The sequence below is a fragment of the Anguilla anguilla genome, chromosome 6, assembly GCF_013347855.1.
Source record: "Anguilla anguilla isolate fAngAng1 chromosome 6, fAngAng1.pri, whole genome shotgun sequence".
NCBI classification, from domain to species: Eukaryota; Metazoa; Chordata; class Actinopteri; order Anguilliformes; family Anguillidae; genus Anguilla; species Anguilla anguilla.
In genome coordinates this window covers 17,544,829-17,572,801 of record NC_049206.1, presented here as the reverse complement: position 1 = coordinate 17,572,801, position 27,973 = coordinate 17,544,829, and the positions used below count along the sequence as shown (strand labels likewise).

Below are 27,973 nucleotides of genomic sequence, written 5' to 3'. Positions count from 1 at the left end.
ACTACAGAAGTGAAATGAAGAGATGGAGAATTCAGTTACCATCTTTATCCCTTTTTATTTGCAAACCAGTGAGACATTCTTCAACACAGTTTAACTGATAAGATGCTGTACAGCATAAAGAAGTAAGGATTTTTTTTCCTTCAGTGAAGCTACTGCAGGCAAAATGTCTCAGGTTTTTGTATGAATTGCTTTCAATTTTTATATTACCACAATGGCTTATCTTTTTCCCCTGAATGACTGTTCATTTGAACGTTTTCAGTTACAACAGGCTATTTATTTAATATAGAATGTATTTCATTGGAGTGTAACATTTAGAACTGCCAAAGTAAAGGAGTATACACTGGAGAACTTCTGAAACAGAACCTCCTATTAAATGACTTGTATTTCAGTAGTGCATTATAAACAAAGAATATACGTGTTGTCTTATAATTACACACATTATTGCATTGCATCATTTTTAGTTAAACCTGACCATCCTTTTCCCTTTTATTCAAACATTCACTTTTAAAATTCACACCACACTTGTGAGATAGTACATTGTTAAGGCATAAATATAACACCCATGCAAAACATTCAAGAATTCATCATCACAGAGCAAATCAACTTATCGATATATAAATCGCAATATGTAACAGATAAATACATATCTCTATTATAAATACAAAAGAAAAACAAAACAAAACAAAAAAACACAGCATCTGGGTACTGGAGATTAATCCCTTTTTTTCTGGTGAGAAGCCAAGCAGTATAGGATTTGTCCTCTGCGTAGATAAAGCTTCATGTCAACATTCCTAATCACAGCGTTGGTTAAAAAAGCGTTGGTTAAAAAAACGCACGCGTAAAGTGCTTCTCAGCGTCGTGACGAAAAAAAGGCAACAGCAGAACAGAGAGAGGCCTTCGGCTCCAAGCACAAGCGGGTGATATCCCGATCTGCAGAGTTGCAAAATGAGAGCTCGTTTTGTGGGGAGTACCGTTTTTAAAAAAGTACACCGACACGAATGGCATAGCTAGCGGGTGAGGATGAGTATTTTACGCCGTGGACTGTGCGGTACAAGGAGAAGGAAACCATGCTGGACAAGCGCCGCTACTTCCAGATAATTATCAAACATAATAAAATAGGAATAAGTCCTGACATCATCACCTTACTGATATAAAACAGAATGAAGCTTTGCTAATAACCAGAAAAGCAAAGCCAATAGTGACTGGTGAATACTGCTTTTTGTTAACACCCAGAGGAGGCTAGGGATAATGAAAAATAAAATATTTCATTATCCCCACAGGGAGCCTGAGATTATAGCCAGAATGTGTACACCAATTACTGTCACCGTTGTTATATTACCTGCAACCAAAGGATTCTGTCATTGGTGGAGCACCTCATGGTTTTCTATCAGTAAAGTGATGCAACAATGGACTTCTCCCAATTTTATTACCCATGTGAACCATTTAGCCCTTATCACAGAGACTCACAAAGGTTCACCGGATGTTTTCAGAAAGAACACTTGAGATATGTAACCGTTCCCATTTTTTCCCTTTTGTTTTTCTCAAGTGAAATATGGATCTGCAATAAACATCTAAAAATCCAACAAGTTCAGAGTTCTTTTTACAGTACAATATAACATTACAGCATAGTCCAACATAACCCTGATCACCAGCACATATCTGGCAAGCCCTGAACAGCACACAATGGATTCAGTAAATCCACTGGATCCCATTACATTCCAAATCAACACATACGGACCAAACTTTCAGTGTACCTAACGGCTAACCACTGTCCATTTACTTGAAATAATTCCGCAAGTAATCTCCACCAATAATTAGCGCATACCAAGCTAATTCATACTATGAATAGATGGCAAGCTAGCTATGCATTCTCAGGAGTGGTATAAAAAAGAACAATGTCAGAAAGCGTAGCTAGCTGACAGTAGCCGGCGACCATTAGCGGATAATAGCGTAAACTGTACACGTGGATCCATGGCGGTTTGCGGTACCTCCCTCTTCACTGTGTGCGCGGGTCTCCGATGCGTCATGGATAAAACATCTGAATATCACCAACGGAGGGACTCAGTTGCAGGCCTCTGACCCTTCTGTAAACTCGTTTAGTGCAATCGCAGCCAAAAAGTGATAATAAACGATACAAACATGCTGACCCGGCCTCACTACGGTAGGCTAGATTGGCTTGTATAGTAAAGAGGTGACATACTTCTTCTTGTATCGGTGAGTAGCGCTCAGCACCATTACGCCATCCTAAAGAAACAGATATATATGTATTAATACATTTTTTGGGATAAGGATAATATGCACAGCATTATAGCAAAATGAACTAGAAAGAAGCAATCCCACTGGAATACGTAATAAGCTTCTCAAGACTTGGTCTAACCAAAACATGCTTGAACTTGAGCGAGCAAATAATCACATTAACATTAAACACGTTTTTCAACCTCACCTTTAAAACCAGACACCTGTTTACATTCCTCTCTGAAAATAAAATGCATTGTGGGTTGACTGAGTGGAGAAACAAGGCCCCATGGAGATATACCTTTATTGAAAGTGCATACAGGTGATTCAGCATCACATGGTTTGGCTCAGGCAGCAAGGCAGGGTCACACTGAAAAGCAAACATCTCCACTTCATAAAGTGTCAGGGCAAGGCAATGTCACAGGTCACAGATGCACCACACAGCACCTCACCTTATTGCGTAAGATGAAAGATGGCAGAACTATGTGAAGCTGCTCCTCAAGTTGCACAGTTCCTCCACACAATGTATTACATATAAGCAGTCGTTTAAAAATGACTAAGAGCCACAGACTTACTTGACTTCATGGGCGCTTTTCACAATTTATGCTTAAGCAATAAATCATCGTGCATTTTCCACACCACTGGGGTAGATTTGGATTTGGATTTGAATTTTGAGTTTGAATTTCAATTTGACTCACAGAGATGTTGGTGTCCTTGTTCAGGATGACCTGGAGGAGGTGTGGCGGGAGGATGGGCGGGGCTTTGAAGCGCTCCTCAGACCGAAAAGCGTATAGTTCCTGCCCATATGGGCCAGGGGGGGAACTGGAGAGGTCTTTAAAAAAAAAAAAAAAAGAAAGGACATCATAATATTTTAGTGCAGGAAGTATCTACTGTGTTATCTACTGAATGACTGGACTTTATTGCAGAAGGGTGGCAAGAGTGGAACACTCTTAACCTACATAGGCATCTGTTTACACTTACATATTATTACATTTCTTGAAAATAAATTTTTATCGACCCATATGGCCATGAAGAGGAGGTAGGGCAAATTCAATTTAATCAGTCTGTTTTAGGTGTAGACAGAATGTTATATTTGGAACAGTGACACAAATAACCACAAGTGGCTCAGAAAGGATTTGAAAAGCAAATACTGTCATGAAAGTGCATTGGCTGTAGTACTTCTAATGAAGAACTAGCTCATAAATTAATTTATTACACACCAGAACATGGGTATTACACACACACACACACACATACACACACACACAGGTTAATATCTTTCCTGATAAAATCAGCTGCGCTATTACCCCATTACATACCCCATTACATACGCAATAGCTTTTTACAGCCAAGCCTACAGCCTAGAAACAGCTGCTGGCTGTACTTTAAGGCTGCTTTGTAAATTCCTGCAATTTGGTTATTTCACTTCAAATCCAAAAAAGCCCCCCTAAAAACACAGGGCAGAGGAACAAAACTCTGAAGGCACACATTATAGAAAAAGGCTTGGCTAACAAACCTTTCTTTCTTCTCTATTTACATACGAGTGATAAAGCGCTTTTCTTTTTCTCCTGAACTGCCTTCTGCGACGGCCTGTTCACCTGATGTGTCGGAACATTCCAGAGAATCCACCTGCAGGGCGTCGAATACCTCGAAGTCAGACTTCTTCACCTGGATGAGGTTGTTGATGGTGCCCAACTGGCTGGTCACCACAGGCTGACAGAGGGAGAAGCAGACGGTGAGACAGTAGCCTGGATTCAGGCAGCATTTGTGCTTTACATTGTTTTTGCTCAGCAAACTGCTGGTGGGAAAAAAACTGATTGAAAACCCAGAGCTTCACAATGTAACCAGAAATGCGAGACGCAAAACTGAAACGTTTACAGAGTACACCTCTAGTCAAACTTAAGAGTTCATCAATAAAAATAATACATGAAATGTGAGTTAAGGGAACCTGTTTGATATATATATAGGGTATTGAGTTTACCTCAGAGGGGTCATGAACCCACTGTCCATCCACAAAGAACTTGTACTGGTGCTCGCCTTCTGGTAAGTCCAGGATCGCTACAAAGTCATTGTGGCTATGGAAATATGATACAAGAAAGGAATAATTCAGGATTGCATATTAACATTACACCCATTTCCTTACTGAGACAAATCTTAAAAATATATATTTTTTAAGACACAGATTAAAGACAAATCACAGATATATGATCTTCAATGACACTGTGCAGAGGCCAGTGGTCTATTAGTCTATAATTTTACTAGTTGGCACAAGTGTGAGTCTACCTTTTATTGAGAGGGATCTTGGTGCTCCAGCTGTTGAAGGACCCGGCGATGTAGACCTCTTTCCCGCCACCTGCCCAGCGGATCACGGTTGGCCGGGCCTGCGACCCGGGCTTGACTGGGTCGTCCGTGTCAGGGCTGTAGGGCATGAAGTCTTTTTCTCCTGAGGGCTGAAGGGTTACGGTTGTCAGTTACGCTTCTGGCCTGAAACTGGTCTGTGTTCGCTGCTGAAGACCGGTGCCCCTCCCTCCTCTGACTCATGCAACGGCGAGCCTGGGGGTCCTGTCGGTAATGACGCCCGTTCCCTTGCACTTTGTACACACATTTGTCTTGTGCAACCGGGAACAAAGGGCCGGTCGCCACGGGAGATAAGAGTCGCCACGGTCACAAATGAGCTAATGAATCCACTCACTGGTCGCGATATGTTGTTTTCTGCTGCTGGAAGACAAGACTAAAGGCACACAGTATCTACAGATATGGCAGAGTGCAAATATGGAGTTAATTATTGACTATTAATGGAGCATAAATATTTTCACCAGTTTAAAAAAAAATTATTACGCCAAAAATCTATAAAATTTTTCAAGCAGAAAAATGAGAAGGAAATATACAGTAACAATGCATGTGAATAAATATGTGTGTGTATTGGAGACTTTATACACAACTCCGTTGTGTATGCTGGTGGGCTAAGCGGCAGGGGTACCTTTGACTCCATAGTGCGTGTGTTGAAGACGTTGGGGTCATCGGTGCTGTCCACCATGATTTTGCTGGGCTCCTGCTCTTTGTGGCTCCCCCCGCTGTCAGAGCGGTGGGACTTCGCCCCATGCCGGTCGCCTGACACCCGGTCGCTGGTGTTGCCCATGATTCGTCAGACCTCCTTTCAAACAAAAACAACAGAACCCTGTAAAGCGGCGACCGTCATCGCTGATGCACACTCCTAAGCTAGTTTGGATCCAGTTTCTTCTCAGGAAACCTTAGAAAACTCTTGATTTAATCACAATAGGCACTCCGGATCTAACCAACACATCTGGGAGAGATGGGAGTACGTAGACCGATAAGCTAAAGGTCTACTTCAAATTTAACAGTCCCTATATCAGTGCTCAAGGCTGCCAAGAGGGTAAATATAGGACGTGCAAATGCCAACCAACCGCAAAGGTTGCAGTGCCGATGTAGGCCTATGTCATCCACTCCAAGTTAGATGTGAGCCTGTGTAACTAGAAAAGAAACTGTTGCCATCCTTTTGAGATTTGAGGATCTCAGGCATGTGCATTACTGCACTCTGATCATGAAAAAACAGAATAACGTGACATTTGTAAGATTTACCATTACAGGGAGCCAGAAAGGAAGAGATGTAACCTGTTCTGTCCATCTTAACAGGTGGCCGTGCTGGTTAATATACCATCATTTAATTGGATATGACACATAAGCAGAGTCCATATGAATGGTCAGTCTGCCAAAACAATGACAATATTGCATCATATATTTATTTAGCACAACCTCTTATTTAGAGCAACTTACTGGTTATTATGTTGAGATAGACCATGAGAAATCATAAGCACAGCAACAAATACGAGTGTGTGGACAGAACAGAAAGCAACGCAATGAGTTACAGTAAAGCAAAGGTGTAAATGCAGTACGAACACAGTATGGTGGTTCCAAATCCATGACTTTGCACAAATGTATGTTCCAATTTGGAAAGCAAAAAGGCCTTTTTATTTTCCTGTCAATGCAAAAGCAAAAATGGCAAAAAAAAGACCCTGATGGAGCTAGTGCAGTTTCTTCAGATCTGGTTTTGCGGGGTTGACAGGATTATAAAGGAGCTATGTCAGTCTGTAAATCTGAGAACAGGTGGACGGCCACTAGCCCATGCAGTCACACAAGGATATTGCCATTACATAAGCAGCGTCCACAAAAAAAGGCCTTCTGCCCTAACAGTGAAATGGAGGGGAGCCTTTCAGCCTACACTGCTCTGGGCTGCTGGTAGCCATTCCAGCTCCTGTGGTAGAATCACATTTTTTCTCTGCCTGATGCTTTCAACTCGTTCTGTCTGAAAGCAAGAGACTCTTCAGAATCTCAGAGAGACACTCGGTTAGGAGCATGCCTCACATTCCATTAAAAGACACTTCACTCTCAAAAAACATCAATAACATCACCAATAGTATCTCCTGGGTTTTGATAGGACAACCAACTAACGCAATCACACGGCCATTCAGGTTCCATGTGATCGACAAAAAGAAAATACATGATCACATGGTATTGGCATGGATTAGCTGGTGATTGGTTGTTATGTCTACAGCCAATAAACACGACTGGCGATAGTGTTGGCGGTTTTGCCCGGAAGCATTTCACGTCGCCTCTGAAGTTGGGAAGTTTACTTCAACAGGTATGATTTAGGTTAAAGTGAGGTGGTCGATAAGTAGAAATTCAATGATTGTATTGCGCCAAAAATATTCGGTAGTTATCGCGATTGCATAGCCGAATAATCTATTCTGCATGAATCGTAGTTAGAATGCGTTTAGTCCTTCTGGTGGTGTGTGGCCCCCAGTCATCCTCACTTCAATGCAAGGACACGTTGAGTTTGAAGACGTAGGTAATTCAATCAGGTGAGTATTTATTCCTTCCCCAGAAGTTTTGTAACCTGTAGTAATCCCCTATGCTGACAGTATTAACCGGCCATCCAGGTCAGGTAGTCCAGCGATCACATTAGAAAATTACTCAAATTGGATTTGCTCTGCAAAATTGTGAGCGACGGCGCACGGGGGTAGTCTAAGCGTGTCTGGCCAAAACGAAACATTGGCATTTGAAGAATGCGTTTATGATTTCAAAATTACTGTTGTATTGCTGCCGATCTTTATGTATTTAATTCGTAGGACTAGTTATTTTGTACACAATCAGAACCAAAGTTAACGTCCAAAAATTGACGTTAGCTGTTTCACAAATTAGCCTAAACCAAACAGTGAATGTTCATGATGCTAGTCCGACGTTAGTTCAAAGTGAAGGCGTCATGTCCGATTTGATGACTTGACATGGCTAAATATCAATAAAAAACCCTGTTGTACGTTCAATTTAAAAACTGTGAGCTAGCGCTACGTATATAATGTCTATTCTTCACGATGTTTCCTCGAAATGCTCAGCACACACAGCTGTTGGTAGCGGTAAGAGATGAGGACAGAGGCTAGCTGACCAGCACTGGGATCCACCCCGCGCCCGCTACTCCCAGAAATGGAAATGTTCAGCGGTACACCAGCCATCTCAACGGAACACTACGAAGTCGTCGTACTGTGAACTAGCTAAGCCGTAGTATCGGTTTATATTGCTAGTCAGCGTTTGAGAACAAAAAACTAATACGCATTTAGCTAATAGCAACTGCATTAACAGAAATTTGTCTATCAAGTAGTACCTGGCCACAATCATACAACTAGACATCCACCGAACTAGAAAGATAATTACCGAACGAACTATCTAGGCACAGACGTTCGATAACGCACAAGCGCTACTACTAGGTAGTAGACTAAGTAGCTAGCTAGTAGTTTCCTACGACAGCACAACCTATCATATTTTTAGCTACAGCAACTAGTTTAGCTCAATAACGACAGTCATATCTAGCTTGAATAATCAGACAGGTTTAATCATAGTTTATTTTAGAATATCATAGCATTGATGTCATGTTGGAAATTCAATCTTAAAAACAACTTACCAGTCGACGTTATATAAAATATATTTCCACTGTGGAGAGAGACTGCTTACATTCTTGTCAACACTCGCAACACAGAACCTACTACGGCCTCCTAGATGGTACAAAAAGCTGTAGGTATCATCATTTACAAAACGGGTTCCACCCTCCAAAAATTGAAGTGGAACAAAGGTCATTCCCTCAAAAAGGATAGACTCAAATTTTTATTCACTCACTCAATTGCAGCTGTATATACCAGTCAAGTTTTGGGAATATTACTCAACACAGAAGTCCCCCAATCTCACAATGAACTTCAAGTAAAATGATACATTTTCAAAGTTACACCATTTATTAAAAGGATAAAATGATAATTCAAAATTATTTTGTATCTTTTAAAAATGCTTGGAAAAAAACATTCTGGCAAAATCACATAAGCTCATACAATTAGTAACTAAGCAGGTGCAAGTATATTAATGTGGAGCTTTCCTTTGTGTGATATTCTACAAAATATATATGAAGACCATATTTTTGTCCTTGTGTTTTTGGTTTTCTAAAATATTTTTATTTGTTTTTTCGTTTTACAGGGTTAATCCTTACTCCCAAATCCAAAGTGCATACCTGATTCAGCCATTCTTTAATGTTTGTTCAGCAAACTGGACAAAGGGTGCAGCAATTGGGCTTTTTAAAATTTATTTATTTATTTGGTCTTTTTAGTGTTTACTACAGAATTAACATTGATCACAGACTCAGTACTAATAGGATTTTATTGTGTAGCTATACCTGCACTGTTTTCACTGTTTTTTATGGATGGGCAGCACTTCAACTCTGACTACTTCGCAGAACAACATGACAAATGTAGAGGCCCCACGGTGGCATGATTCCCAAGAGTAGGACACGTTGAAGTTCTGCTCCATTCAAACTCTCTGGTGTCATGCTCACAAACCCTGCGGCCACGCAATGACGGACACAGACAGCGCTAGCAGAACCAAGCAGCAAAAACCAGGCTGCGTTTTTGAAGCTCAGTTCTTATCTTTTTAAGAGACACTGCACACTAGCGCCAGTGAGATTGGCTTCAGTATAGGTGTTTCAGCCACCTGCATCAATGTCAGCCAAATGGTAACAATACGGTCGAAATACAAAGTCATTCATTTTTTCCAACAAGAAAATTTTATTGCAATAGGTGTGTTTTTTTTTTCTTCTTTTTTTTCTCCCCATGTGCCGATTTAAGTTACTGTGTTATTTGGACAAGATTGTGATACTTAGTGGACAAATCAAGCACAGTTTGCACCGCTGCTGAGTCACTGTATCTCACACGCTTAGTGGACGACTAGACTTCATGTTCCTATTATGCAGTCTCTGGCTCCACATTTTAATGAAAGGAATTTGATTCCTGAATTTTGTATGATAATCTGAACTAAAGCATATGTCCAATTAAAAATATTATTGTCGTGACAATTAATAAAAAAGGAATACAACAAAAAATCTATTAACATCCTCAGAATCACAATGACAGGTTTATAATTCAGTCCATAGGAGGTACACAAATGTACCTCAGTCTAACCATAAAACAGAGTGGAAATAAATATTTCTGTGTGACTGAGTTGCAAAGGTGTAGTAACAAGTTACAAATGTATAGTAACATTGAAACATACAGTAACGATAACATCTTATGCTGTGTTTAAGAATGTGACGCATACTTTGGTTTGACAATGGTCTCGAAATTTTCATTTAATATGAAGAGGCAGTTATTACTGACATGCGCCTCCAGATGGTGACATTTACATAGTGAACATATAGTATTCTCAGCAAACCTGTTCGATCAGCATGGTACTACTCATTTTCATTCCTATGCCAAACACTGTTTACTTTGCCCTGAAGCAATCGATTGGTCTGAAGAGACAGATGATCCATGCAAAAGGAAACCATCACACAATTTCCACTCGTTACTCCTGAATGAATCGCATGTGAAGAGTTTTGCAGCATTTACAGAGCTCATGCACAACACCAAGGCATGCAAGATGTCAATCAGTCTGTCTGGAGCACTATGTGCCAGATTTCTCAGTCACTGATGATTGGGTGGGACAAGGCACACACTTTCTATGAAAGACTTAAACCCGTTTGAGATATATTCTGCCATTTCCCCACTGGTTTCTCCTTACAAGTAGAAGAATAATACAATCAAGGAAACATTTTATTGTATGATTGCACCACTGACTTGTGGTCAAGGAGGCAAACAAATTCAGTAAGAAATTTAAGGTGGAGGGGACTGACTGTCATAATTCACACAATTCATTTCAAGGCCATTTTCACCCTTTGAATCAACCACTTGTCACCATTATGCATTTTTGTAGGTATGACAACATAATTTATCAGGTATGTCTGAAATTCTTAAACTGCACTGTTCCCTGAGTAAAATGTGTGCATTGTATACAGCATCAACCCTGTCCACGGTGCAGGAGTGAAGTCACATTTTCTCAGCTTAAATTCACGCCTACTGTCATCATACGTACAAGGAAACCAGCGCTTCATGGGTGAACTGCAATTAAGACTGGTTGCTAAAATCCCTTTTCATAAAAGAAAACCAAAGAAAACCAAATTTGTACTGTAGTTACAAAGATAATGTATGTGAACCAGTGGTTGCACTTACCCATGGAATGCTGCGTACTATGCCAACTCACAATAACACAAATGTATGTTGTTCATAATTTTATGACACTTGTAACAGAAACAGGATAAAATAGGGGGATTAGTGAGATGAAATAAGGTACAAATAAGGTCTTGGCATTCTGATCAGTTGATTTCAGTGATTTCTGTTTTACTCATATTGAGGAAGCTAGCTAGAGTGTGACATCTTATTTTCAGCGCTTTAGGCGCCAATTAGGCGCTTTCTCTCCAAGTCTCGCAATGCTACCAACGGGTGTGTAAATATTATGATCCATAATCACAAATATCACAGAGGAGATGACTGGCTCAAAGAAACAGGAGTAATTATTTTGTTGTGGTTCCAGTGTGGGTCATTGCCTTTTGTAATCTTAAAAAAAGACCTCAGAATCTCTGCGTTTATAAAGCAGTATTTTTTCCTGTATTTTGGTTCTTTTTCTTAGTAAAAAACGCACAATCCTGTGTTAATGCAACCACTGATATTAACATGACAACAACAGATTTTTTTAAACCACTTCTCAAATATTGAATCTGGTTTAAAATACTTCAGTAAGAAATGTACACAGGCATTTAAGGGATCCTCTCTTTCAACTGTATTGAGACTTTTGTGACTATTGTTACATTTTAGCAGCTGTGTGGGAATATCCACAACTTAAATATACAGCAGATCACACGTTTCATATTATTGAACAGTAGAGGTACAGAGGCATTGTCTAAAGACTTTTGGAAGCTCGCTTGTTACGTCACAGACCTGAACATTTGCTTTTAAAAATCCCTGCTGATGACTCTTTGCTTTCTCATTTTAAATAACCAATTGCAATTGTAATGGCATCTGTCAATACAAGAGGGTAGAGACTAGAACTTCCGTATAGAGAGTGTCCAGTGAGCAACTACTTCTTTTGGTGTGTCTACCCCATGTGGCTCGTGGGATAGACCACCTGAAAGCTCAAGATTTACATTTCGTCCACAACTTGAGGATGGCTTACGCCGCTCTTTAACCTCACCACAATGCACCGTGCCCATAACATTCAGTAAAAATTCTAAGCAAGCATTAGTTTTCACTCAAGGTTGTCGCTTTCAATGTGAATAACAGATGCTGAGTAGAAAATAAGAAAAAAATTATGAAAATGGTAGACCAATGTGGTCAGACTGAACACAGCTTAAAGTTAAAGACCAAACACAGGCCCTCAATAAAGAGGCAGTCATCAGACATGCCAGATTACTGCTACTGATCCTTGTGGAACCGGAGCAGAAACCCTTTAAGAACAGTCTTATGCACCTTATTACAATTCAAACCACAAGCATACGAAATCAACCTAATCTGTCACATAAACAGTAGTCAATTGACAGTCTTTTGGGGAAAAAAGAAGAAATCCAACTCCAAAGCATAACTGTAAAACATAATTGGCAAAAAAACAAAACAAATATAAACAGAGCATAAGGCACATTTTCTACTTAGCATATGGTTCAAATGTAAAATGCAAAATTTAGCAAATGACACTGGTTTCAGAATGCCTCAGTTTTTTAAATTGCTGTGACAAAGCTGACTAAGCTCCACACAGGAGATAAATTCTGGGCATGGTAAACACCTTAAAATATTTACATCCCAGGACTGTGAAGCACCTCGATTGAATGTTGAACGTCTTGGCCCTCACATGCAGGCATTAGAGCAGACACATGTTTTGACCTTTGTGTTTCAGAATGTCCACTTATGCAGCTTGCATTGTCTGGCACGGGAGGCTGTTAAGGTGAGGGGGGGAGGGAAGGTTTTAACCGAGACTGTAAAAGGTTGGGGCTCCTACTTGGAGATTCCGAGACCCGTTTTCATGTACTCATACACCACATAGCTGATGCTGACGGCAGGGATGACCTTCATGAAATTTGGGAGAATTCCTCGGTACAGTCCAAAAAACCCTTCTTTGGTCACAATGTTTGTGACCAGCTGGCTCATGGTCAACTGCTCAAACCTCTCCACGGTTGCTGAAAATAAACATCACAAGTCAGTGGTCGATACATTATTCATATCTTGTCTTTTCATGGTCAGACCAATCAACATTCAAGTATGATATCCATACCACACTTGGTCATACCTAAATGATAACAATACTATTATGTATTTGCCTACCAGATACAAAGACACCTTATACAGCTGGGATATGGAAGTTATTTGCAATAGCCAAAGTCGGGATGTCGACTAAAAAAATGCTCCGCACTCAACTGGCACAGAAACCAGAAAATAGTTGGTTGTCTGTAGACATCTTGCTTTTAGCTGTAAACTGCCTGTGGTTAGCTGTAAACACCCTATGTTCAGTATTCATGGATATTTACCTTGTGCCTGCATGCGGGTTCTGATCAGGGCGAGAGGGTAACTCGCCAGTTGCCCGCAGGTGCTTGATATAGTCCCACAGCCGAGCAGGACAAAGATGCCAGGGTCGGCAGTGTCTTTGGCATACCGTGATAACCAGGCATTCTTCAGGCTCTGAAATAGGCAGTTGGTTAGATATGGGGAGGATATTGGCAATGTAAATCAGGATCACTTTCATGGGAAAAAGCTCATGTATTCTACCATTTTGTTTACAGTTTACATTCCATATTCAAAGCTAGCAGACGTACCAATAAAATAGTGCTTTTATCTTGTCCAATTGTGCTATGTTTACAGGGCACAGATTACTTCAAGAAAACTTGGTTTGATAAGCATCATGGGATTCTTTAGAAATGAAGAAGTAAAAAATGTCGCCAGGAAAATATACTGAAAAGATTAGGCAACTCCATGTGGTGTGGCTCCACATCTTGGCCCATTTTTTTATTAATTTAAATGAACAACATTTTTTATAATTATATTAAACAATAACTGACTTTAAATTGACAAAAAAACCGGTAATAAAATTAATTCACCAGTGATGGATATACTGAATTTGTCCAATCACCCAACCCTAGTTTTCTTACTGAAGTAATTCAAAAAGAATAATCAAAATGTTCACAAATAAGATCACAATTCAATGACTAGCAATTTCATAAATATGTTTATGTACCTATATGCTTTGTCTAAAGCGGGGGGACAAATCACCAATGAGATACAGGAAACTAGATTTTTACCTTAAAACTGAATGATGATAAAGGCAAAACCAATCTATTTGTATAACTAAGTATTCGCTGTAAATCTAGCCTTGGGATATTTTGTTTGTAAGCTGCAGTAAGATGTAATGTCTTGTCAGTTGTCAGTTATGCTGCACTTGTGGTTTCAAATACTGTATAACTCACCCAGGAAACTGCACCAGCCACATAGTGGAATATACACATTTTAAAGCAGATCTGCTACACTTGGGTGTAGTCAGTTATGGGATCAGCTCATGACACAGACGCTCTTTGTCTTGGCAAGAAAGAATACTATCTGTACATGTAACAACTTGACTATCAGGTAATAAAAATATGGGAAGGGAACATACTGTCATATCTACCCTACCATTTTAGTTTAAACTCAGGTGACTGCTTGCCTCAAATGGCTCAGGGACTAATGGGTCTTCAAAGTGTTAAAACACACACATTCTCATACACACACACACCTCATAAACTGCCAGGTCGATTCCCGCATAGGGAATAATTCCTATGATATTGGGGATATAGCCTTTATAAAAGGCCTTAAGCCCCTCCTTCTTTAGAATCTTCTTGCCGCAGTCCAACATTCCAGAATACTGGCCTGTCTTCCGAAGAGTTAGTCTGGTCTTCATTACCTACGGTGAAAGAGGAGACATTACTGACCTTTTTTTTTTTTTCACTAGGACTCAGATCTGTTATTATATGTACTTATCAGACATCCATAAGAAAGATTCCACAGACACATAAAGGTATCAAATAACACCCTTTCCATTTCTGAGATATTAATCTAATCTCTTGTCTCTGTCTCTGCTGCCATTGAATCTCAAAGTACTACTGATTTGGTGGTCTATTGTACATATTCTTGCTTGAAGACCAAACAACCACAACAAATACAGTAACAGACAGTGTAGGGGGCGAAAGTTTCCAGCTGGAGCCTTCTGAACAAAGTACAGAGGATAGGAGGAGTACAGGAGATGGCTATCTGGTTTGTGTATAGAGAATCTGTGGTGTTTCTTTGGAGAAGCTCGTTGGTGTACTAGGAGAATCTGAGGCTGTATCTCCTCACCTCCATGGGATAGATGGCAGTCTGCGCTGTGGCCCCAGCCAGAGAACCTGCTATAAACCTCTGATGGGTCTGGACAGTCCCGTCTTCTGACGCCAAGTACTTCTTATACTGTGAGGAGACAAAGCAGCAGACAGGACAGGAGTCAGAAGAGCATGCACACGCGCACACGCACACAATGCTTTCTTGCTGAAACACTTACTTGTGTGGCTTGCAAAAATGAAGTTGAATACATTTAAAGGATATATTCATTCTAGCACTGTTTTTGCACAGGGACATTTCAGTGCTTTTAGCTTTTTAGATGTTTACAGATTGTTTTACTGGTGATTCCTGAATCTGTATCCCTGTTCACCTCCAGCGTTACGGAAGGCACTAATCTGGAAGAAGAGCACCTGCTGAATTAGTAGATGTGCATATAAATACCTGCAACATGCCATTTTTAAAGAAGAATGATGTTGAATGTTAAAAAAAGATGCATGTATAAGCACATAAACGCACACACTCCAGACAGCAATAAGCGAAGCATTACAGATTTTAAGACAACAACAGTCAGTAGTAATTGCATTAGTAATTACTGCACAGTACAGTATGAATGCTGAGGTTTAAATAGCTCAAACTGCTTATGCAATCAAGAGGCTCCAAGTTTAGTCAATGAGTGAGCCAATGACATCTAATCCCGGCTCATCTAAACAGCACCTCATCACCTAGGTAACGTTACACTTGTCAACGGGGGGGGGGGGGGGGGGGGGTTTGTGAAAAAATCCACCAATAACACACTGGTTAAATGTGTTTAATGGGGGAAATCATGAAGGCTTGTATGTTTCTACCTTCTCATAGGCCATGAACTTGATGGCGGTCTCAGGCGCTATCTTCAGGACGTTGACTCCGTTCCCCCGCCACAGTGACCTCAAGCCTCCTTCCCTGATCATCTGCCTGAAGCCCCCTACCAAGCTGATATTGTTGGATTTAGAAGAGTGAACCTGTAGCAATCAACAGGAGATTTACCACATAGGATACACAAAGGACATTTTTTTCAGATAGCAGTTGGAACTTGGATCTGAGATTCCTCACATAGATGCCCTGATGATTTTCAATGTATGCTCTTTTCTGACAATCTCTTGACAATCATCAGCAGGGTATTCAAGTCTGTAATCAGAAGCTAAAATGCAACTAAAAATTATGCAGGCACAGCTTGCTCAATGAAAGGCACAAAAAATACAGAGGTGAGCAACCTGTATGCGTTGAAAACGGGAATACCATCTATCCATTGTTCTATGCTGCTAGAGATGAGACAGAAAGCAGAGACAGCTGTGCAAACAACCAATGGTTCTAACAACGGTTCTGTCACAGAGTTGGTCTCAAAATTGTAGGCTTTCGCAAAATAAAATATTCAAGCTTTCATAAAAATCTCACAATTTTTGAAAAATGTTCAATGGTCTACTTGAAGAATAAGAAAGTAGACTGTTTTAAAAGAATGTACAGTACACCACACAAATGCTTGTTCGACTGTACTCTGCATTATGACATGGTGCGCCAGGCAGGGGGTGCACACAGTACCTGCATGAACACTTTCATCCTGTCCAAGGGGGCAGTGCCTGTGCGTGAGACTGCCCCCGCCATGGCGCCAGCCATTAGCTGCTTCCACCAAAAGTCAGTGGTCTTCTCCTCCTCTGTAAACTCATCAGGGATGGCCAAGCTGTCCCCGATGTCCAGGACCTACCAGACAGAGTCAGAGAGACAACAACAGTCAAAGGGATGCTAAATAAAAACAGAAATTAGAGCTAGCTGGACACTTGCAGTTACCGATGCTCACCACAGTAACAAAGACACTCCCAGAATCAAAAAGATGCCCTCAGGTACAAGACATACACATCCCACTCACACCGGACACATGCAAGCATGTGAGTCAGTCTGTGTTGTGTCAAAAAACATTAACAGCTCTATTGTAAGTAATCGTGAAAACCCACACCAGCTGTGTGAGCCACGCACATCACACATCGCCCTGTTTCTATTTGGGATGTCCAGACCTTATTGTGCAAGTCCCGCCTTTGTTAACGGTTCTTTCCATTTCCATTGTGCATAACGCGTCTAGTGTGGGTATACAACCATGATGGTCCTGCAGTTATCTGACCCAGACGCTTACACGCGTCCGGTGTGGGGAGGGTGACAGACTCAGAGACACTAGCAGTCAGAGAGATGCTCACAGGTACTTTAGCCAGACACTCAGAATCAGATTTAAAAATGACAGTACAGGCTCTTATGGTATCTTTCTGGATTCTTTCCAAGATGACCCTGCTATAGCTCCATGGCTGCATGACTCCCAGTTCTTGTAATCGTGTTACTGCCTCTTTCTGTTGTTCTATATTTGTCAAAACCAAAAAAAGTTGGCAGCACCATTTCATGATCTTCTGATATATGTTAGATTAAATGAGTCGATAGGCAACAACAGAAAATGGAAGAACCACTAATGCCACATTAGGGCAGGCAGCTTAGCTCTTAGAAAACTGAGCTGGTGAGGTGTTCCAGTATTAATATTAAAACTAGGGCACTGCTGCTGTACCCATGAGGAAAGTACATTGCCCTTCTTTCAATAAATATCTGACTGTATAAATGGATATGTAAAGAGACAAGTCTACAGATCATTTACATAACCTGACAAACAGATCACAGCACAGCTTGAATCACTGCTCAGTTCATCTTCACAGTTCCACACCTGCTCTGGTCGAGTAAAGAGGCTGTGTCACCTCAAACACAAAGAGCACCTACCACCATTTCCATCTCACAGGCGAACCCATCATCCTCAAAGTGGACTGAGAAGCACTCCCGCTTCTGTGCCTGAAGTACTACCATGCCGACAAGGTCCCAATCACTGTGGCGACCCATCTCTGCGATCTGTCCCTGCTCATCTCAACATCCTTGTCACACGGCCCACCCACTTTTACTTGTACTTTCTCCCCCTAACAACAGGTCTGGGATCAGCTGACCAACTGTAACCCCCAAGCCTCCCCATTATGTGAGAAAAGTTCACAGCTGATCTGGTGACACTCGTGTGTCCACCTGGCCTAGCCTGACCCCCACCTCATAAGCCATTTAGGCTAATCGTGCATGGTGCTGATTAAATTAACTGAGCCCTAGATAGATTTAACTTCTCCTCACACAAATGAATGAATGATTTTATTTTGTCTTCGTAGTGCTTATAAACTATTCTACCTTGATCCTTTAGTCTGCAATCTATTTGAAAAAAATTATTACTTATGAAAGTTTTAGTCAAGTGTTTTTATTTAACCCAGACTACAAGTAAATGACTTGAGAGGTTTTATAGACCCTGGAGGGATGTTTGGGTCAAATGACTTCCTGTGAGTATTACTAAACCGGTGACTTACAGAGGATTATGTCTGATATGTGGCCTGGGTGGGAGTGAGTGTATCTAATGGAGGAGCCTGTTCCAGGGTCTTAACAACTCGCCGTTCCTTGTAAGGCAAGTGCAACGCAATCCAGTTTACGCATTAAGAATCATCTACGTAAAGACTGGGATTAAAACTGCGTGAACCACCTCACAAATTTCTGCTTTCTCTCAATGACCCATTGATTGTGTTTGTACACCATAGACTAACAATTAAAAAAACTTGCCAAGAGCTTTGTCAATGGCAGCCTATTGTATTTGGTGCACGTGGCACTATTCCTGAACTCAGAGTGAAAATTAAACAACTAAACCCAGTTTGTGATCTTGGCACTGTGGCAGCCCTTCATCGAGAGGACAGAAGACATGGTCTCCCCTGGGACATGTCTTAAAAAACTCAGCAAACAGCTTGACACAGTCTTCCTTTGACTACAGTACCTGATCTTCCTTGAACCATGTCATTACTACACAAGCTGTGGCTGTGTGCCAGAGTCATGACTTTATACATGTCATATCATCCTCTTACTGCATAACAAAGAAATGGTTACTGCTATCAGGTCTCATTGCTTTTGTGAGAGTGGAAGAGAGAGACCTAATGCCAATAGCCTCATCATTTATTTATACACTATTATTATATTCATGTATTTTTCAGTCAGTAATCAAGGTCAAGGGAAGAAGTGTTTGAGAGACCACTACTGCCAATAGCCTCATAATTTATTGACTAACTATTTATACAATTTATTATATACGTATTCAAGTCTGTGTGTCTATCCCAAGATTAGGCCAAGCATCTGGTCTTCTGACTGACCCAATTCTCTCTTGCCATAGTTTGAATATTGGCACTGGGGAGGGGGTGGGGGTTACTGAGGGGGCAGGTCCCGACCAAGCTCTCAGCCAAGTATCCAAAGGGGATATTTGACCTGGCTCATTACCATGCACATATGGACCAGTAACCACCACACCCCCCTCCAAGTTTTATTTTTGAACATGAAACAACGAAAACAAGGGGGTCAGTCTTGAATGCTTATGTTTCAGCTGTCAAAAAGAGCTGTCCCAGTGACGCTAGCTAAACCAGTAGTAGCATTCAGCAGTGAGCCTTCTCAGAACAGGCTGTGCTGACAGGAATCAGGGCTGACCCTGATGAGTCTCGTGCACACGCCTGCATCCGCATTCGTTCTCTCTAAAGGACTCTCCGCACGCTACTGACCGTGGAGTGCTTCCAGTAGCGGATGATCTCCTGGATATTGGTGGCCGGGTTGAACAGGAAGTGCTCACGCCACTCGTTCCAATCCACTGTCATGGTGCCATCCACGTCGATGCTGTGGAAACAGACAAGATGTTAGACTGTATGAGCTATTAACAGCAGGAACTTACAGCAGGGAGGAGAATGAGCTCCATGAAGGTGCACATTGAATCAGAATACTATCAGACATAAAGGGCAAACACAAGACCCTATATTTGCTCAATGTATTATACCAAACAGCAGTTCAGTATCCACAGTGTATGCTGGCTCTGGTACAGTCAATCTCTTCATCAATTAAAGTTGCTGACACATTTAATTTTCATGATTTCTTCCTTCATTTGTTTTGTTTTTTTAGAGTGCGACAGCCTGCCCTCCTTTCATAGTTTTCCTTTATTCAGACAGGGTGAAAACGGATTTCATAACAGATAGAGAAGGGACCACAGAGAAAGTGCCATGGGATCAATCCCCCACCTGCGCAGTGAGCATTCATATGACAGGGGGTCAGGTGCCCTATAGATTGCGATTGATGCATTACCATGTCTTGGCGGTAAAGTTTGGTATTGCTAATAACTCTCATCAAACAATGGTAGCTTGCTATAAGGCACCATCTGCCTTGAAGTTACAATCTCATTTGTTATCGGTTTGCTGGCTGAGTTTAATGACACTGAATTTATTTTTATGGCAGATTTAAAAAGGGATTGGCTAACTTTATATAATTCTCTTAAAAGTGTTTTTTAAGAGAATACTCTGAATCTTTTGTAGCTTGCCAACACACGTATATGATTTAATCCCTAATTCCTCCAAAAAACAACTGTTAGTTCTGCTTTTACTCAATGTAACCTGAACTTCCAGTTCTCAAATGAGCTAAATGATCATTGCGCTATTGCTTGCGTAAGAGATTGTAAAACACCCAAAACAAAGCCTTCTTTCACATGTTGGCCAGACATTTTATGTAAATTGAAGTGACGTGATCTGGATAGAATTAACCGGATGCCAGATGTTGAAACTGTCTCAGCCTATTTTCAATCTAAATTTCTAGCATTCACACATTTCTAGAATGTTGCAATATTCTCCCCCAAGTATGGGGAGAAAGGGAGAGATAATCCCAGGATAGCTGCTGAACTCTGAGATTTATCACAAAAATGCTGCCTGGGCTAAAGCAAGGCATACAGATTTGATTGGACTAATGGGAGATATTTGCACAACAAATGTACTGCCTTGGTTAGAAAATGAAAATCTTGAGTGTTCTCTAAATTGTTTTACTGAAAATCTGAAAAATCCCACTAAATTCTGTAAATTAATCAAATCTCTGATGGCTACTGGGGTCTCCTCTGTCCTCAACCAATTTGTTGTCAATTCATAGCTCACACCAGATAAGGGTAACAAGTCTTTTCACAAACATTTTAACTGCTACCTATTTTCTTGAGCATTTAAGAAGTGTCTTTCAGCTACAGCCCAGATTATTTCTCATCTACCTACACTGACTATATGGGTTGTTTGAGTTGTCATATTTTATCCATATATGTTTTTAAACCTTTAAAAAAGATTTATCCAAGGAAACCTGCTAGTCCGGATCATCTGGACACTTGTCTCCTGAAGCTTGCTGTGGATTTAATTGCTGAACCGCAGGCCAAGAAATGGAAAGCAGCCCATGTTCTCCCCCTTTAAAAGGGCACTGATGTTCTCCACTACTGTTTGTCACTCTGGATAAGAGAATCTGCCAAATGATTGTAATGTAATATAATGGGTGATGATCTTTCTGATTTAAACAATTATTATCCCATCTCTAATCTCTCTCTCCTTGTCCATGGAACTCTAGGTTTTATGAGGATATGCACACTTTAACTTCAATCTTACTATCAATTGTATTTATGTAGTGAAGCATATTCAAATCAGGAAGAGCTAGATACGTAAAACAGCAGGTCAGAAATTGCATTCTCAAAAAGGGCTAATGGGCAGAACAATGCAGAACAATGAGTCTATTATGGTTTCCCTGTAAGGAATAATATTACCAGTAACTGAAATTGAAAAGATAACTGCCATTTTGGGATTTTTACATAATAAAAATTAAGTTGACCATGGACAGGAATGTCACAGTTTTCCCTTATCAGATATAGTTTGTGTCACATTGGCTCAATTTTTGGAACCAGCCTAGTGACATTAACAATCAATAAGCCTTGACGAGACTGTGTTAATCAAGAAACAATCACATAAAAATTGGTAGATGCTTGCAATAGCACAGAAACAGTGTAATATGTAAGGGGTATACATATGAGAGTAACATGAGCAGTATGATGTAGGTAAGGGCTGCATTTTGGAAATACCTTTTCAAGATCTTCCGAGCATCCTCCTTGGTAATGTCCATCCCAAGCTCTGCCAGGGACTGCTGGATTTCTGAAGAATCAATACGACCTGGAGAAAACGCAACCAATAAGACAAGGCAAGCATATAGTCCAATCCCCTTAAAGCTACCAATCAGTTGGGAAAGCATCTGGTCCCTTTACCCAGAAGCAATCTATCAACTTAGATTAATGTTACAACGTCTTCAAAAGGGACCTTCCAGTAAAGGTGACATATCTTCAGAAGCCTCTTGGCTTTTTTCATTGACTTTCATTGTTACCATTTCAATGATCATATTTAGGATTTTTTGCTAAATAGACAGTTCTGGAGGGCTATAAATGCTTATACTTGTTTCATACACATGGTATAAACATTTGCATGTATACTGTGAGTGAACAAAAGAACTGGAAAACTACTGAGACAGCTTAACCCTCAAACCATCTGTCAAAATGACATAATTTCTTAGGGCTTTATCTTGATCAGAATATTCATGGATGTCTGAAGGGAAACAAATCACACACAGCTCCAGGGACGAGGGTTATACAAGTCTACTGCACACATACCATCATTGTTTTTGTCGAGACTCTTGAATGTCAGCCGCAGCTTCTTCTCGTGTTCTTTCAGATACCTCGAGAACTCTTGAAAGTCAAGGCTGCCATCTTTATTTTTGTCCCATGATGTCACTATTTTCTGAAGAGGAAAAAACTGATTGAACAAGCCATAATCTTGACAATGTCTACTGTAAAACACGCACGTAACCGTCCAGACCCACGGCGCAACTCACTTCCGCAGACACATTTTAGCTGACACCACCTGCACATGCGTCCCACAAAACCGTTCCTCAAAGGTTGTCCGTGAGTGAGTGACCACAATTTGCCATGCATAGCCCACGGCGGCAGTTCCTGCACGCCGTGGGGAAAAGGCCATTAGCCCTCTTTATGTGAGAAAAACTTAAGTGACTAGTGAGGAAGAAAAGTTCCCTTTCTTATTAGCCAAAAAAAGTATGTGACACACAGAGTATGTGAGAAAAAAAGTGTGAAAGACATGCAATGTTTTTTTTTTTTTTAATATATGAGAAAAGACACTTTTTGAAAGAGAGAAATCTTGAATAGACAAAGGGCTGCACAATTTATACATCCAGTATGTGTCAATGTGTGTATGTGCAAGGGGTTTATTGTTGTGTGAATGCATATGTACACCATTCTTTACATTATATTCTTCTACATTCATGTTTCACTTTCATTATTATTTTATTCATTTTAGACCTCTTGTGGCTGACCACAAAAAAAATGTGAAGCCCAAAAGGGTATTTTTGCCTGTTCCAAAAGGTGCTTATTTAAAAAGGCTTTAAAGAATACTAGTAGCATTTTGTTAAAATATTCACATTTTAGTCCTGAAGCAGCTGGTGTATGTGGAACTGAATGATGCAGTGTTTTCAAATGACTTTTCTGAGTTAGCCTATATTCAGTCTCCAGCACATAGGACATCCACTCGATTTGTATAAGCAATTATTAGCTTATCTTTGTAATATTGATAAAAGGGGATCAGGCACGTACTACCCATTTCCTTTATAATGAATATTAGCACAGGCATACTTTATATAGAGGATTATGCGGGCACTATATAATTTATCTTTTTAAATTAGGCTACTAAATGCACTTTCATATAATGTTAGAAAGCATGATGCCTGTCCTCAAAACTATTGAGACTATATTCAAATTTTCATTTAAAATAGCTTCAAATGTAATTACATTTAATTAAACAAATGAGACAGAGCAGATCGCCCATGTCAATGATGTCACTCGATATCTGTATGGTAACTAGAATGAGAGGAAGTTAGGGAATGTAACAGTTTACGCAAGCTATAATTTTGTTTATCTGTATCATTAAACCTGCCCCGGCCTGTTCTGAACCCTCAAGAGAAATGTCTTCTCTTTACCAGATTCCTCTTTAACAAAACGGCTACCGTATGAACTATGTGGGGCGTACTCGGGTGGAAGATGTCTCATTCTGGGGAAGATTTCTTAATTTAAGTTCATGTTGGATTTTTGGCGGGACGGATGACCGAATGGCTCTATAAATTAAAAAGTGACATTAACTAATGAACGGTCACAAATCTGCGTTCCTAAAAGGCAAATACAGCAGGAATGTCCAGTCAGTCTTTAGTTGGCAAGACTATCTTGTCCAAAGCAATTTGTAAAAGAGCATTGAATAAATCGGTCTTATAGGTAGGCTACACCTATTTTTAATTAACACCTGATGGATAACATGAATAGGCTGGCCTGCAAAGGAGCAAAACTAGGCTACATACGTTCATGGAAAAACGAAAACGTTCAAAAACACATCAAAAGAGGAAGGAAAGCAGCCCCCTATAACCTACTCCTAAACCAGACAGTGAACCAATGAAAACGCCATATCGCTGTGTGCACAGTAGGCTACTAGATTACCTGCATTCCGTCGTAATGTGGGACGTCGTATGAAATGAACAGCGTGATACGCATACAACAGATTCAAGCAATTCCAACTGGACATCTGGATGCCCTATAGCGGCAAATTTACCTGCGCTGCACCTTTGCGAAACGATATTCCCATTGCTTTTAGGCCCGCTCTCAGTTCAGCAACGTCCACTTTTCCATCTTTGTTGGTATCCAGCTTCTCAAAAAGATCCTCGTACGACCTCTTGCTCTCGGCATCCCAACATTGTGAATCGGTAAATACAAGTTTCCTAACTATCTGGTACATTTTCACAGTTTAATTGAAATCATAAAAACACAGGCCCAGACGGTAAAATAAATAAATAAATTAATAAATAAAGGTTGAACACTATACTAGGTTGTGGACTGTAGACGCGATCCAGTCTCTTAACTGTGTCGGGATAGCTTCCGTCTTTCATCTACTACATAACCTTAAAATACTCCTAAACAGAAAGCGTGCGCCACTTTCATCGAGCCCGTATTTTTTTTTTTACAATAAAATACACGAGTAGCCTACTCGGTCTTGTGCCGATTCCTGTAGAAAGAGGGTGGGACTTCTGTGAAGGACTGTGCAGCCACGCAATGCAGAACTGCATATTTTACGAAGGTTTTGCTCTGGGCTGGGAAGACTTTAATAGCCGATAGGCTGCCTAGATTGTAAGACATCTTAGGCATTAGGGCTACGTGAAAGTAGTCTCAGTACTAAATAATAAAGTTATTTAGTACTGATAAGTTCACAGTTCTTCCCTGTGGGCGCTGTCTGCTGTATTTCAGTAAGGATTTCAAGGGGAGCACGAGACGCTTTTTGCAATGCATGAATATGAATATTAAACATAGGCTACATTAAACGTTGAGTATTATACTACCTTGCATTATCCAGCAGACGCGATGACATGAAGAACTTTCAGTCATTATTTAAAAGCACGGATCACACATTTGGTGAATGCAGTAGCTATAATCGTTTTTGAACCAACGTTGGATCCTGCTGTCACTGTACATTATAGCGAACGAAAGAATGGCAACTGTTAAACCTGTTATTTTAGTTTTAATTGTATATGGTGCAAGTAAGACTCAGTTTTAGTAATTCCTGGATCGTTTTAACAATAGAACAGACCATTTGGCTGTCCGCCCACTGGTATGAGTAAACACTGCTTTGCACACAGACACTAGGGCCCAGTATGCTGCTGACAGTAATGTCTAAGCAGTGCAAAGCAGCCAGTATTCTGCAAGCACCACAGTTTTAAATTTGTTACCTAGAAATTGAGGGAAAGCTCTGTTTGTTACTGCCCTACTCCTGTTGCTTCCCTGCTGCATCATAGTGTACCCCGAGTGTAAGCACACACGAGTAGCCTAATAGGAGAGTGAGAGTTCACGTGACCATAGGTGTGGCTATGCACTCACAGTAATTTAAGTTATTGCAGTGATTAATTAATTATTTGATTGGTTACTGTCAGTGAAAATAAGTTAGTGAAAGACAGCTTCAGTGTAGCTTCACTAATGATGAGGGTCAAAATCTCACTCTCCCACCAACGCACACATACAGGTTAGTAGCTCTGAGCTGGGTCATTCTTTATTTGGAGGGGTAAAATGAGTACCGGATATTGCAGCTTAAAAAATTATTTAAATATATTTTTTAAATCTGGAATTCATCAAATACATTTTTACAATTGAATAACACATGTTGATTGTTCTACTTTTATCATTGTCCTACACTATACTGAACATACAAATTAGCTTGAGAGGGAATGCAGAAGTTGAAACTAATTCCTGATTAAACATTTTTTATATAAATGTTCCAAATCGCTACATCACGCAATAGCAATATTTTGTTTAAATCATTTAAACCTTATGCAAGTTATTTAAATATGTAATTAGTTTTAAAAAATGACTTTTTTTCCCTACAATTCATGTCACTGGTGTTACTGCATTGGAAAATCTGTTTCAGTGACATACACCATTAAAAATCCTGCATAGTATGCCATTAACAATTTTGTCACTGTTGTTACTGTCACTGGTGTACTGACAGATATTTTAATAATGTAGACGTGTTTCTGATATTGTAACTGAAATTCAACCACCCATATATTAATTCATATATATAGAAGTGTATATGAATATGAATATGTATTAATATATATAAGTTTATATGAATAAGAATATGTATAGTAATATGTTTGCAAGAAAGAATATTGTTAGTTATACTTTTCTGGTTTTTATTTCATGTGGTTGTTTTGTCTGTAAGTGTCTTATCTGTTGTCATGTTTTTGTGTTTTGTGTGGACCCCAGGAAGAGTAGCTGATGTTCTGCATCAGCTAATGGGGATCCTAATAAAATCCTAATCCATATACAAACTGTTAACATTCTTTTTTATACCATAACACACAGCTTTTCTGAAAAGAATAGTTCACTTTCTGGAGGTTTTTATAATTTCAGTTTGATTGTATGTTTGTGTTTGGCCTAGCCAGTTTGTGTAAATTAAGCATTTTTTCGGTATGTACAGAAGATTCTGACAACTTTCTGACATTACAATACTCGTACAAAGGCATTCATGGTTTTGCCATTTATAGCAAAACTACACTTACTTCAATGTAGCTTGTACAGTGATCCTATGTTTTGAGAGGCTGTACATATGAACAGATTTACAGCATTTATTATTGATTATAAACAATATCTGTTTTTGATGCCCGTATTCCATCCAGTGTTATATATATATATATATATATATATATATATATATATATATATATATATATATAGCTATACTGCACACGAAGTTGCATTCCCATGTAAAGTAGGCATAAATGCTTACCTGGTAGTTAATACAGGTGTAATACAGTTATACTTGACAGTATACTGTATGACACCTAGCCTACCTTTTTCCCCAACTTTTTTCCCCACATAGTAGGCCATATGCCATATTTCTGGTATCCACTAGAGGGAGTTACAAGCTTGATCACAGTAACCCTGTTCCTTAACGTCTGGTATGCCTCTATAAAATGGTGAATTTTTTGCATAACATTCATTAAACCACAAATTTATGAAGAGAGCATCTCTCGTTATGATATTTTCCTGCATTCAGGGCCGAGAGTGGTAGTATACCCAATTAGCCCTTTAATTTCAGAACCCGTGGAAAAGTTAGCTTTTTTAAGATGAGGCTTAAACCAGACACTGATCAAATACGTGATATTAAATCTCAACACAACTTCAAATGTTCCTTGTACGTGCACTTCAGGAGATAAACAATTGAGAGATCATTCATTATGCAACAAGATTCTGATTGTCTGAATTATTTTCCTTTTTAAAAAAATAAAAAATACTTGGGTCTGATGATTGAATAGAACTGATCTCTTTTGTTTTTCCAGTTGAGATATTATTCCCAGTTCAATAATGATCCCTTGTAAATGAAATATTATACTCAACGGACCTGAACAGTACGACATATCGCCATTCTACATTTTGTTGATAGGTTGTGTGGTCTGTCAAATAACCTACGTTTGTGTTTTTCACTTAT

At 39.9% G+C, this 27,973-nt stretch overlaps 2 protein-coding genes and 1 long non-coding RNA gene across 3 annotated transcripts; 1 reads left to right on the top strand and 2 right to left on the bottom strand.

Annotated features, from left to right (window-relative positions):
• Positions 1 to 35: 35 nt before the first annotated feature.
• Positions 36 to 8,347, bottom strand: prkab2 (protein kinase, AMP-activated, beta 2 non-catalytic subunit). Its single transcript, XM_035422837.1, has 8 exons — positions 8,210 to 8,347; positions 5,216 to 5,389; positions 4,519 to 4,685; positions 4,217 to 4,310; positions 3,834 to 3,948; positions 2,934 to 3,067; positions 2,537 to 2,605; positions 36 to 2,244 (listed from the first exon to the last, which is right to left on the bottom strand). Exons 2-8 carry the CDS (start codon positions 5,372 to 5,374, stop codon positions 2,167 to 2,169), a joined length of 816 nt encoding a protein of 271 aa, XP_035278728.1. The 5' UTR covers positions 5,375 to 5,389; positions 8,210 to 8,347; the 3' UTR covers positions 36 to 2,166.
• LOC118230089 lies at positions 6,856 to 15,955 on the top strand. The gene is made up of 3 exons (XR_004765791.1): positions 6,856 to 6,895; positions 7,017 to 7,115; positions 15,843 to 15,955. It is a non-coding gene; the product is annotated as an uncharacterized LOC118230089 (long non-coding RNA).
• Positions 9,883 to 25,071, bottom strand: LOC118230086 (calcium-binding mitochondrial carrier protein SCaMC-1-like). The gene is made up of 10 exons (XM_035422832.1): positions 24,548 to 25,071; positions 22,552 to 22,678; positions 21,973 to 22,060; positions 19,613 to 19,724; positions 16,563 to 16,721; positions 15,833 to 15,985; positions 15,009 to 15,116; positions 14,410 to 14,577; positions 13,175 to 13,325; positions 9,883 to 12,826 (listed from the first exon to the last, which is right to left on the bottom strand). The coding sequence occupies exons 1-10, from the start codon at positions 24,728 to 24,730 to the stop codon at positions 12,645 to 12,647; spliced, it is 1,431 nt and encodes a 476-aa protein (XP_035278723.1). The 5' UTR covers positions 24,731 to 25,071; the 3' UTR covers positions 9,883 to 12,644.
• Positions 25,072 to 27,973: the final 2,902 nt, after the last annotated feature.